The sequence below is a fragment of the Epinephelus fuscoguttatus genome, linkage group LG20, assembly GCF_011397635.1.
Source record: "Epinephelus fuscoguttatus linkage group LG20, E.fuscoguttatus.final_Chr_v1".
In the NCBI taxonomy this organism is placed as follows: domain Eukaryota; kingdom Metazoa; phylum Chordata; class Actinopteri; order Perciformes; family Serranidae; genus Epinephelus; species Epinephelus fuscoguttatus.
In genome coordinates, this window is record NC_064771.1 from 9,400,957 (window position 1) to 9,412,549 (window position 11,593).

At 40.5% G+C, this 11,593-nt stretch overlaps 1 protein-coding gene across 2 annotated transcripts; it reads left to right on the top strand.

The window, feature by feature from the left end:
* Window positions 1-222: 222 nt before the first annotated feature.
* On the top strand, window positions 223-11,546 carry unk (unk zinc finger). Of its 2 annotated transcripts, none has more exons than XM_049562707.1 (15): window positions 223-454; window positions 990-1,199; window positions 2,425-2,601; window positions 2,720-2,850; window positions 4,883-5,018; window positions 5,126-5,243; window positions 5,332-5,416; window positions 5,526-5,833; window positions 6,579-6,644; window positions 6,747-6,930; window positions 7,021-7,122; window positions 7,244-7,429; window positions 7,508-7,689; window positions 7,838-8,098; window positions 9,762-11,546. In XM_049562707.1, the coding sequence occupies exons 1-15, from the start codon at window positions 306-308 to the stop codon at window positions 9,915-9,917; spliced, it is 2,451 nt and encodes an 816-aa protein (XP_049418664.1). In that variant the 5' UTR covers window positions 223-305; the 3' UTR covers window positions 9,918-11,546. The 2 variants fall into 2 exon arrangements, with proteins under 2 accessions (XP_049418664.1, XP_049418665.1); XM_049562708.1 differs by having other exon boundaries at window positions 7,508-7,693; window positions 9,762-9,899.
* The last annotated feature ends 47 nt before the right edge of the window (window positions 11,547-11,593 follow it).

The following is an 11,593-nucleotide window of genomic DNA, read 5'->3' on the forward strand; positions in this document are numbered from 1 at the left end:
CAATGTATCTGTTTTTCTGTCAGTGAATTTGTGTACAATAAAGAAAGTGAAAAAAACAAATGTATGTAGCGCTGTCATACATTGTCAGTGAATGATCTAATCTCGTAAATATTTCATCTGCACGGTAATTCGTGAGGTAATGATTGGACTCCATGTCCCATAGTTCCGTGCTGTCCGTTTTCTACTACTTCCTCCTGTCTTGCGCAAGCTCACATCGTAGTAGAATGCGGATTTCGAAGCTAGTAAGAATAGCTAGCCAGTAAGCTAAAAACAAGCTTCGTGTTGTTAGGCTTCAAACGGGTAAAATGTCTAAAACGCACTCTCAGCCCCCGCCATCTTCGGCAGCGACGACCACCGGGGGACCCTCCTCGTCCTCTTCGTCTTCGCCCGCAGGGGGCTCGACATCTCCCGCAACCGTGTTGAACGTGCAGCCCGAGAAACCTCAACATTACACGTACGTAGCTAGTTAGCAGGATTAGCTATGTAAGTGTACACACAACCTCACGTGTAGCTGCATATACAAGACTACAGCTAAATTGTATTTGAAAAAAATGAGTGAGCGATAGACCTAATATTCTTTAAAATGACTGAACGAAGTCTATTAAGCGATAATGTGCTTGAGAACCGGGGCAGGTCTCGATAAGGAGGCCTAACGGTGCTTACTAACAGTAGCCATATCTGCACAAGCTTTGTGGCACAGACAATTAAAGTTCTGTATCCATGAATAAGTCTCACTGCTGTATAAGCTTAATGTTAGCTTAGTCACATTATACATTTACCTTTAGGAAGGAGAAGCTTGTCACAGTAGTAGAATAAAAGATAGATACAGACAGATGGGGATCCCTTGAAAAATAATCACTACACATAAGAATATTGAATGGACAGCTAATAAATGTGAATACAGTCTTGCTTGTTTAAGTAACTTTAAAATGCAGTAACACTTCCTGGAAAGATATTTCACTCCATCTTGTTGCCTCTCTCCTCCCCAGATATCTGAAGGAGTTCAGAACTGAGCAGTGCCCCCTGTTCGTACAGCATAAATGTACACAACACAGGCCTTTTTCCTGTTTCCACTGGCACTTCCTGAACCAGCGGCGCCGCAGACCCATCCGCAGACGGGACGGGACCTTTAACTACAGTCCAGATGTTTACTGTACCAAATATGATGAGGGAACAGGCACCTGCCCTGATGGAGATGAGTGAGTGCAACTGAGATTTCAGTGTTTCACAAGACTGCTTCACATCATGCTCGCATCACGAGCCCTTCGGTAGAGTTACATGTAGCAGAAACATCAGGACTTGTTTGAAGGGGAAGTGTTATTGTTGTTTTTAACACAGAATTGTATAATCTATCTACACTGTATCTGGGAAGAATATGATGGTGACTAGGTATGAGATTTTCACGGTACAATAGCCACCTCAGAAAATACCGCAATTCATGGTATTACAGAATTTATATTATCTGTCAGTATGAACCTTAAAAGACTTGAAAACAGAAGAGTTATCTTTGGTTGAACGAATGATTTATTGCTGTAACTGAAATTTGAACTCTTTTTGCTAATGGAGTCATACATAAAATGTCTTCACTTTAAAAAATAATTAAAATAAAAGGAAGAATCTCCATACAGTTGCATTTTGAAACTGCGCCTTGCACCTTGAAAGAGGTATATCACTGCAGCCCACATGGTGACTCATTGTGAAACGTCTGCACATCATCTCACTTTTTGTTGTGCATGAAATTCTTGGCCCTTTGTTAGAAACCCCACAGACCTAGGTCTGTTGGTTTTCAGTAGCCTCTTTGACTCTGAACGGTTAATTTTTGCTAGTAACTAAAACCATTGTCCATGTTTCATTTCTATTGGGTGTAAGCTTTTACATTTAAATTCTGAATCGGTCAAGCGAATCATCAGAATGTGTGGAGCATTGCATGACAAAGAACCTTTGGGTGAAAGACATTGAAGCAGTGATTGAGGATACACCCTATCCACAATTACAGGTCAAGTTGAATACCTCAGATGAATAGTGCCTCCTGCATAATCTTCACAGTGAGCATTAGCATCAACTCAAGCCACTTGATGAGTCTCTTTTAGACTGAAATGTGCTGAGCCATTATGGTCTGTATGACACCCTCTCGGTGAAGACCACAGACGAGGGGAATGTAAATGTAAAGAATGGAGGGTCAAAGAGGACGCCTTTGATACATGCTAATGAACCACTTGGCAGAGTGCTAAGTGGACATTTCAAGCATTTCCTGTTTCAGCTCTCGTTATGAAATCCCTACTTGCAGAGGTAAAAAAAAACAAAAAAAAAAAACACCATTACACAGATGGGAAGAGTGCCAGTGTTTTGTGTGTACTTCCTACTATTTACCTGAGAGGAAATGTATGTCTTCATGTTTTATCCATGTTTTTTTCTGTGCTCTAGATGCCCTTTTCTACATAGAACAGCAGGTGACACAGAACGGAGATACCACCTCCGCTACTATAAGACGGGATCATGTATACATGAAACAGATGCAAAAGGCCACTGCAGCAAAAACGGCTCCCACTGTGCCTTCGCACACGGATCACATGACCTGCGCAGCCCTGTTTATGATATCAGGTGCCAAAATAACCTAATTTTACCATGTAACCAAGCTACTTTGACATTTTATCAGTTTCTCTGTGTGTATTGGTGTTGTAGTTGTTTATAGAGTCTCTTTACGCTGTGAATTCCACAGAGAAGTGCAGGTAATGGAGTCTCAGGGAGGCTCTGGGCCCACAGAGGGAGGTGGAGGAGATGGACAGTCGGGTCAGGCAGCTAGTACAGCCCTCATAGAGAAGATCCTGAGTGAGGAACCACGCTGGCAAGGTGAATCTGTTTTACAGAACTTTTATGCTCCGACCATTGCTTGCATTGTTTGTCCTGCATTGAAGATTTTTTGATGCCCGTCCTAAGAGGCTTTAGCCAGCGCCAAAGGAAAATTGCCAGCGCCAAAATCATGAGAATTGAGAAAAAAGATAGCAATTCAAAACCCCTCTGATTGTGTTTAATAGCAATTTATCAAACAACAAGCAGAACATAAACTTAAATATGATGTCTTTGAGTTTAAACAGTCACTGATACTGACAAGTGTGAGTGTTCCTTATTCCAAACATCACTCAGTATTGTGACATCAGGAGTATTATTTGTTTTGTTGACAGTTTTGATCTGGTTCCAGTGAGATATTATTGACATTAGATAGTGAATTTAGCCATTGTAAACATTACTGTTGCTGCTCGAGAGACATTTTATTATATATATTTTTTTAAAAAAAAGTCTAATCCTGTTCTGAATATATTGTTATAAAGTAATATAATCTTTAGAAAGCAATTATTTAGTAATGAAAAAGAACCGATGAGAGTATCGCTAAGAGTAGTAATATCGATAAAATCTACACTATAATGTACCTAGACTCGTGCATAGTCACACCCAAAGGCCCATTCTGAGGCAAGTAAAAAGCTGCCTTATGTTAAATTAATGCTGGTGCTGCATTAGAAGATGATGTGTTGATCACCAGTGAAACATGAAATATGATCTTGGACATCAAATTTGAGTAGCAGCTCCATGAGTTTGGGGGCTTATCAGGCGACAGAAAAACTTCACAGAGGTCAGTAATACTCTGAGACAGAATTTTACAATGAGAGTTATCACAGTGGCAACAACGTTATCTTTAATTGGGAGGTGATGTTAAAAATCAAATTACCAAGATTGTGATAGCTAAGCCAACTTTTTTGCAAGATGAACCTGAGTTAATTGTGCTGAAGCCCCCTGCTGTGTCACAGGACTGGCCTCATTCAACTGAAAGAGAGGGGTAGGTTTGGTCCAGACGTGGTCTTACTTTAAGGCTAAATTTGGTATTTTTCAGCCTGGTTTCTATTTTACCATGTTTTCAATAAGTAACTCATTTGAACAGCAAATTTTGAAACTCGTCCAGTATTGAGCAAGAGCCCTGCAGCCGACAGCAGCGAGACAGGCTGTGATGTAATAATGCAGGGCAATTGTTCAATTTATAGTCACCCAAAAAAAAAAATATTTTCATTAAAACTGTAAAAGTGTTTGTTTTGCCAGTGACGGACTGTTTTGCCAGATTGTTATTTTAAGCATCTGACAACATTTTGGAAAGGATCCCTACAGAGATAGACCCTTCTGTTTAAGGGTGAGATCCTTTTTGTCTAACTGGAAACAGCCTAGAAATTGTCATTGTCAAACCCACCAGACACCATTTACATAAACAGTAATATTAATATGTATAGAGCCAGCATATTTTCACAACTAATTGGGTGAATTAAGTGTTAATTTCAACAAAACCAGAGTTGGTGATTGTTGCAACAGTGGAAAGAGGAACCAGGAAAGTTTGTGTGAGCTTTATTTTGTTTCTGTCTACTTTGGATGAAGTGTGTTTTCCTTGATAAAATTACAGTTTATTTAAATGGAGTCTGGTGATAGTGATTTCAGGGCTGTTTCTGATTAAACAAAAAGGGTCTTACTCTTTGACAAAAAGGTCTATCTCTGTAGGGATCCTTTCCATAATGTTGTCAGACACTTAAAATATCAATCTGAGCCTGTCAGTGGCAAACACAGGCACTTTTATTGGACGTACTTTGACAGTATGCACATGTCCAGAGTGGTTACATTGCAGCCTGTTTTGCTGCTGGCGCCTGCAGCACTCTCGTTCAATACCAGGCTGATTTCAGAACTTGTTTCCATTAGTCACTTAAACACGAAAACAGGAAAAAAGCCGCCGGGTTGAAAAATACCTAAGTTACCCTTTAATCCTTTAAATGCAGTAAACAAAAAAAAAACAAAACACAGTCTCACGCCTCATTGTGTCCTTCTCTGTCTCTGTGTTTTAACTCCTTAGATAACAATTATGTGCTGTCCCACTACAAGACAGAACTCTGCAAGAAACCACCCCGTCTGTGCCGTCAAGGTTATGCCTGTCCGTACTACCACAACAGCAAAGACAGGAGACGCAGCCCGCACAAGCACAAATACAGGTGCTCCATCACATCATGTAGAAGGAAAACATTTAAAGATCATGGTGTTGTTTTTGCCTGTTTGTGGATGTGTTTAACAGAGTTGTTGTTCATTCTTGCTGCCGCAGAGCGTTGCCATGTCCAGCTGTGAAACAGAGCGAGGAATGGGGGGATCCCAGTAAATGTGAGGGAGCAGAGGGATGTCAGTATTGCCACACGAGGACAGAACAGCAGTTTCACCCAGAGGTTTGTCTGTTTACGAGACCTTATGGAAATATTCACCAGAAATGACAGGAGGTTAATATCAACATGTTGATTTGTTATTTCATCACAGATCTATAAATCCACTAAGTGTAATGACATGCAGCAGTGTGGCAGCTGTCCCAGAGGGCCCTTCTGTGCCTTTGCTCATGTTGAAAGTAAGTCCCCACATGACTGTACGCACCTCCTAACAGCTAATTGATGATTCATTTTACAATATAACATTATCTTTTGTTTTGTTATCTTTTTAAAAAAAATCTCCTCCAGGGCCCTTTGTTCCAGACGACCCACCGTTCCCCACACCCAGCTCCCCTCCACCCCCCAGACCTCCAGACCCTCTTCCTGCCCAGGAAGCCTCTTCAAGTCCCAGCAGACACAACATGGGCTCTGGCCCTTCTTCTAGTTCTGTTTCAGACCCCTTCTCCCCACCTGCAGGGTCGTGTGTAGCGGAGCAGGGACTGCTGGGTAATGTTTTGTCTCTGTGTGAGGACATGAGTGGAAGAACAGAGCCTCTGTCTCCTTGGGCAGGAGAGGGAGGGTACGGCAGAGCACCGGGATTTGAGAGGGAGGATCAGGTGAGAAGGACAGCCTTTTTCCATCAAAATAAGCATGTAGGTTGTAGGTGGGGGAAGTAACTAGGCAATACGTTCCTTTTGAACCACAGGAACTTACCCCTCGGACTAGAAACCTTTTGAGGGACTTACTGCATTTCGACCACAGGGACCAGGGTCTAAAATTAAGTTCCAGAAACATTATTTTACCCCCCAGAGAGTCCCTTATCGGGAAGGTGATCCATTCTGAAAGTACAGGAACTTTAGGGGTGGGTATTGTGGGCAGGGATGACGGTCACTGATTGGTCTAACACACACAGTGTGGTTGCTTCAACAAATACACTTTATACAAACTCTGTTTGATAACAATACAAGTACTGTGAGAAAAACAGTGAACGAGAGAAATAAAATGTTAATTTCTGATTGTTTCATTTCAGTTACTTTAAAACACAAATCTTAGCTCTTAGTTTCACTTTCCTCCTCTGCATTTCATTCATCGCAGCAATACTGTGAAGCAGTGAATGTTGTCGCAGTGAAACAAAACCAAAAGTATCATTTTTTACCAAGTGTTTTTTAGATGAAGCTTACTCCCCCTAAAGCCAAAAGCCAGCTGTTGTGTTTTTGTTTTTTTTTTGATCCATTGGAAAAGGGGCATAAACTGTGAGATAATATTAAATGAAACAAAAGGAAAATCAGCTCTTGAATGATGTCATAGTTATTACATCCTGCATGTTTTCATGTCGTTATTCTTATATGTTTGTGGTTTCAGGCAAAGCAAAGGAGTTTTGCTCTTGAGCAGCGCAACAGAGAATTGGCAACAGTACAAAGCAAACAGGTACAATTATAACCTCAAGCTGTTAATTAGATCTTGCTGCAGGAACACAAGCATAAACGCCTGTTTCTCCAAATACCACATTATTTATTTGTGTCTCTTCAGGACTTGTTAGTGTTTCTGCCTGTGGGAAGCCCTTTGAGTTTGTCCTCCAGCATCCCCTCCAGTCTGGCTGCCACGCCGCCCAGTCCCGCCCCTCTCGGACCCCCAGGATCCAGCATCTCCTCAGGCATGAACGCTAACGCCCTGCCCTTTTACCCCACCAGTGAGACTGTGGAGTCAGTTGTCGGTAAGTAAAGATACACAAAATTCTGAGTCAAAGGTTCAAATCTAAAATGACTGTAAAGCTGATGATGGTGTGGTGCGGTATGTTTTACAGAGTCAGCCTTGGATGATCTCGACCTGAATGATTTTGGTGTGTCGGCGTTGGAGAGGAGCTTGGAGAGCAGCTCAGCTCTGCCCAATGTGGGAGTTATGCTGGGTATTTCAAAGACACAAGAACAAACACATAGATCTAACGACAATTTCAATATGGACACGGCATTTAGCAATATGCATTTGTACATGAGCATAACTTCTAATTATTTGTCTCCCTTTTATAGGAGGTAGCCAGTTTCAGAGTTCTGCCCCCGTCAATATCCCAGGATCCTTTAGCAGCTCTGCACCTTTTAGCTCCCCGTCACCATCTCCCCCAATCAGGCCGCACACCTCACCATTTTTTTCTACTCACCTGTCACAACCTGGCCAATCAGAAAGCACTTTCTTGGGACCATCTCATAGCTCTTTAGGTATGTGGAATTTCATCTAAGACATCAAGTGGTGCAGCGATAATATGATTTTGCTGATATTTATTCTTTTCTCTGTAGGTCTGAATGGTATGAGCACTAATATCTGGGAGCATTTTCCATCAGGCCAGGGCTCCCCTGGTACACCCCCCACCCTCCTGCCCTCTGGCCCCTGTGCAGAGACTTCCAGGCTCAAACAGGAGCTGGAGGAAGCTCACAGGGCACTGAAGCAGTGGGGTCACAGCTGGAGACACACAGCTCAGGTAGGTAGGTAGTGGGGCATGTGTGCATGAATGTTTGTGAAACAGCTGTTTGAGTTAGTGCAGTGAGCTGCATGATTTATTCATATTGTAGTGACTGGGGGAGTTAATTACAGTTTTGACTGGGTATGATGTATTCTGTCTCTCTCAGTCGTGGGCTGCGCTGAAGGCAGATGCAGAGGAGTCACGTGCCCATGCAGCACGGTTAGCCATGGAAGCAGAGAGAGCCAGGCAAGCGGAGGAGGAGGCACAGAGACAGGCTTCTCTCCTGCAGGAGGCGCTAGAGAGCTTAAGGAGTGGAGAAAACCCCCATCTAGCACTGCATCAACTCCAGTTACTACACAGACTGCCTTTGGAGTCAGTCCTCAGTTTGCAGGCTCAACTCTGTAGCTGCTTACACGCTGTGGAACAGGTAATACCACAGACTCATAACACACATGTACTGACCTGCATGATAGAGCTAAACATGGCTCTTCTTTGTAGAATCTATGATTGTATGTGTCACTGTAACAAATCAGTGTTTGTTGGCATTTTTAAAGAATATTAGGTAGTTGATGAGGTAATACACAACAACTCATAATTCTCATAATCAGACTTCACTCCTTTTTTAAAATTAAGTAACAGTTATGGCAATTATAGATATCAATAGATACATCATAGATATGCTTTTTGACTGGTTAGAATTCCAAGCCAACATATCCACAATGTAACTTTGACTCGTAGCAATTCAAATTAAACATATCAACACTTAATTTCTCACTGCTCAAAATGTTAATTCTTGATATCAAAAATGAATTTCTTTCGAGTGGAAATGTTCATTGAAGGTATCTGTAACTTAATTACAACCAGTCAACTTTTACCATTGACCTCTATTTCAGACATTAACAGATATCGATAATTCAATTATGATGTGTTGTAATTCCTAGCTGACATATCCATAATGTAATTTTGACTTTGCATTTCTAATCAATGATATCAATAACCCACTTCTCACTAGTGGAAATGTCAATTCTTGATATCAACATTTCAATTTTTACTCATCATTGTAGGCATCCACAATTGTTCTGACATTACAGATATCAGAAGTGGAATTATAAATATCTAAAATTCAGCTCTGACCAGTCAGAATTAAATTATTGATATGTCATCTTGGAATTACAATTAGTAAGTAAGGATTTCAGATAATTTCAGATATGTAAAATTATATGTCAGATACCTGAAATATAATGGAAACTAGTGGAAATTATTTTCATACTAGAAACAATTATATTTGAAATATCTACAGCTCCTTTTATAACTAGTCAGACTTTGATTTTAGATACATAAAAGGAATTTCCACTTGTCATTGTCAGTATCTTCAATGTTATATATACAAATCTGAAATTAATATGCTAATTTAAAAGACAACCATCGGCTTTGTGATATTAAATTATATGTTAACGCCCACATATCAGAAATGGTTAGTTGATTTGTCGGATATGTGGGGAATGCAGTTGATGATAGCTGAAATGGGACATTACATTTCTACTTGTCACAGTTCTTTTGCGACATGTTGAAAGTTGGAAATTGTAGATATCAGTAATCACTATTCTTACAAGTGAAAAGGAGTTATTGATATAATGAAAACTATCCATACATCAGTTTTGACGTCTTAGTCTAAATGCAGTTTCTACGTGTGAAAATACATGTGTAGCATGTCAAATTATTTTACCAATATCCTAAATTAACATTTCAACATGTCAAAATAAGATTTTGACATTTTGAAAAGTAATTTCTACTTGTAAAAACTAAATCACTCTTTGTCAGCGCTACTGATTAAATGTTAAAAGGGCATTGCCATAGTAATGTAGTGTGATTTTTTTTTTTTTTTTTTTTTTTTTTTAACAGTGTAAAAAGTGTCAAAAATATTAACAAATGCCTATTGCATGTTCCCAGAGCAAGTGTCACTTCTGTTGTTTTCCGTTGTCATTCTTTTGCTGACGTTATTTTTAGTTTTCCTTTGCTCACAAAATAGTGGTGAACATCCAGCATGTCCAGTTTTAAAGGCTTGAACATTTTCCTCTGCGTTTCCCAAGGTGGTATACAGGAAACAAAGACAGTGCTGTGTGACGTGTGGAGAACAGGGCTCAGTGTCCCTGCCCTGTGGCCATGGACTACAGTGTGAGAGCTGCTCCACCTCTACAGAGTGCCCGCTCTGCCCTGAACAGACCCTGGAGCAGCAGCTCTCTTGACCCCACAAACCCAATCGGACCACAACAGACCACCACAGATTCCAGACCAGTCAGTCCTGATTCCACAGATACCAGCCTTGGATCTCAACCGCCATCCAGAATTACGTCGAGGTCATTTTATAACGTGTTAACAACACAAGCGCCGGTCTGGTTTTGTATTTTTAAGATGACGTTTACTGATGAATGACCAGCACAGGTCACTAAGTGAAAGCTCTAAATGTGGAATTTAGGATTAACAATTTTTCTAGTGGTTACCCATGGAACACCAGTACTTTTTACTAGTTAATGCTCTTGACCAGCAACACTGTTCTATACCCCTGTTCTTGATTTGTGAAGATAACCTTTTAAAGACCTGCTGTTATTTCTTCTCTTACCGTAACTATGAAGCATTTACATTTATAGCTGAAAATCATATTTTCACATGTTTTTAAAGCATAAGCCCACCCTAAAGAGTGTCATCTATCCATCTGGACAGCCTCAGTGTGATTTGCAGAAGTTTCAAGATGTTCACTGTCACCTTTGTACAACAGAGGTTAATCGCACTCAAAGCTCCAAAACATTTCATATGAAACTTAAACCATTAGGTCTCTTTCCAGAAATCAGGACAGTTACAGTTACTACAGTAACTAAGAGGTATTTCTACTAAGACAAGCCCACTAACTGTATATGTCATATAGAACAAAGTAGAGCATTACTCATGGATGAGATGCATATGTGCACATATGTGAAGGTTAAACTACAGTGGTCTTTTTCCCCAGAGGTATTACTAATGCCTCTTTTCCACCAACATGGAAAAGGTTCTGTTTGAGCATTTGGACCAAAAACAAATTGGTGCGGAAACCGAAAAGTTGGCTCACAGCTGAAAGCAAAAAATCGCAGGTTTTTCTTAACCTGAAATGCTAGCTGTGATGATCAGTGGGTGTGACATATTGTACACTGGGGGGGGGGGTCTTAGTAATAGTTGGCACATGCTTGTATTTTTGTATTAAATCAAATATCTGTGATACCACAACAAAAGCTTGCATGTAGTCAATGCAATCTACCACTTTGCTTTTACCCTTTACTTCCACTGTGTGTTGTGCATTGCCCTCTATTGTTGACACATCCTTGATTACAACACTTTGGCTCAGAAGTGGTGGAAAAGCACCAGAATAGAATCCAGAATAGAACCAGTTCAAGAACCAGAGCTAACATTTTGGAAAAGGGGTATAGGTAATGCTTGATGGCCAGGTAGTGTCACTCTGGTTCACTCTGCTGTGTGCTCACATCCAATTCAAGCTATCATAACTAACTGTGTAATTTCTGAAAAGAGGCACATTTCGTTGTGTTGTGTGACAGCAAAGATCTCAAAACCTTCCAGATGGATGGATGACACGGCAGGTTAGCAGTTAGCAGGGCTGTGAGCTTTCTTCAATATAATCAACAGGTCTGACTGAAAACACTTAAAGGGCATATTAAGCATCATCCAGACTATGATCCTACATTGCTTCAGCCAAAAGGGGGCCGATATACCAGTCTGCTGGTAGCACTTGTCTAAATTATATTGAATTTCTTGTTTAATTTAGATTTTTTTTTTCATGGTCAATTACTGAATAATAAATGAAAATATTTAAAAATGTAGAAATATTTGTTTAAATTTTACAACAGATGGCCTCTGTTAAAGCACTCAGGTTTTC

Coding starts and splice junctions, on each gene's coding strand:
- unk (XM_049562707.1), top strand. CDS start 306: ATGTCTAAAACGCACTCTCAGCCCCCGCCATCTTCGGCAGCGACGACC. Junction 5,834..6,578: donor GATTTGAGAGGGAGGATCAG/GTGAGAAGGACA, acceptor TTGTGGTTTCAG/GCAAAGCAAAGGAGTTTTGC. Junction 8,099..9,761: donor GCTTACACGCTGTGGAACAG/GTAATACCACAG, acceptor GCGTTTCCCAAG/GTGGTATACAGGAAACAAAG.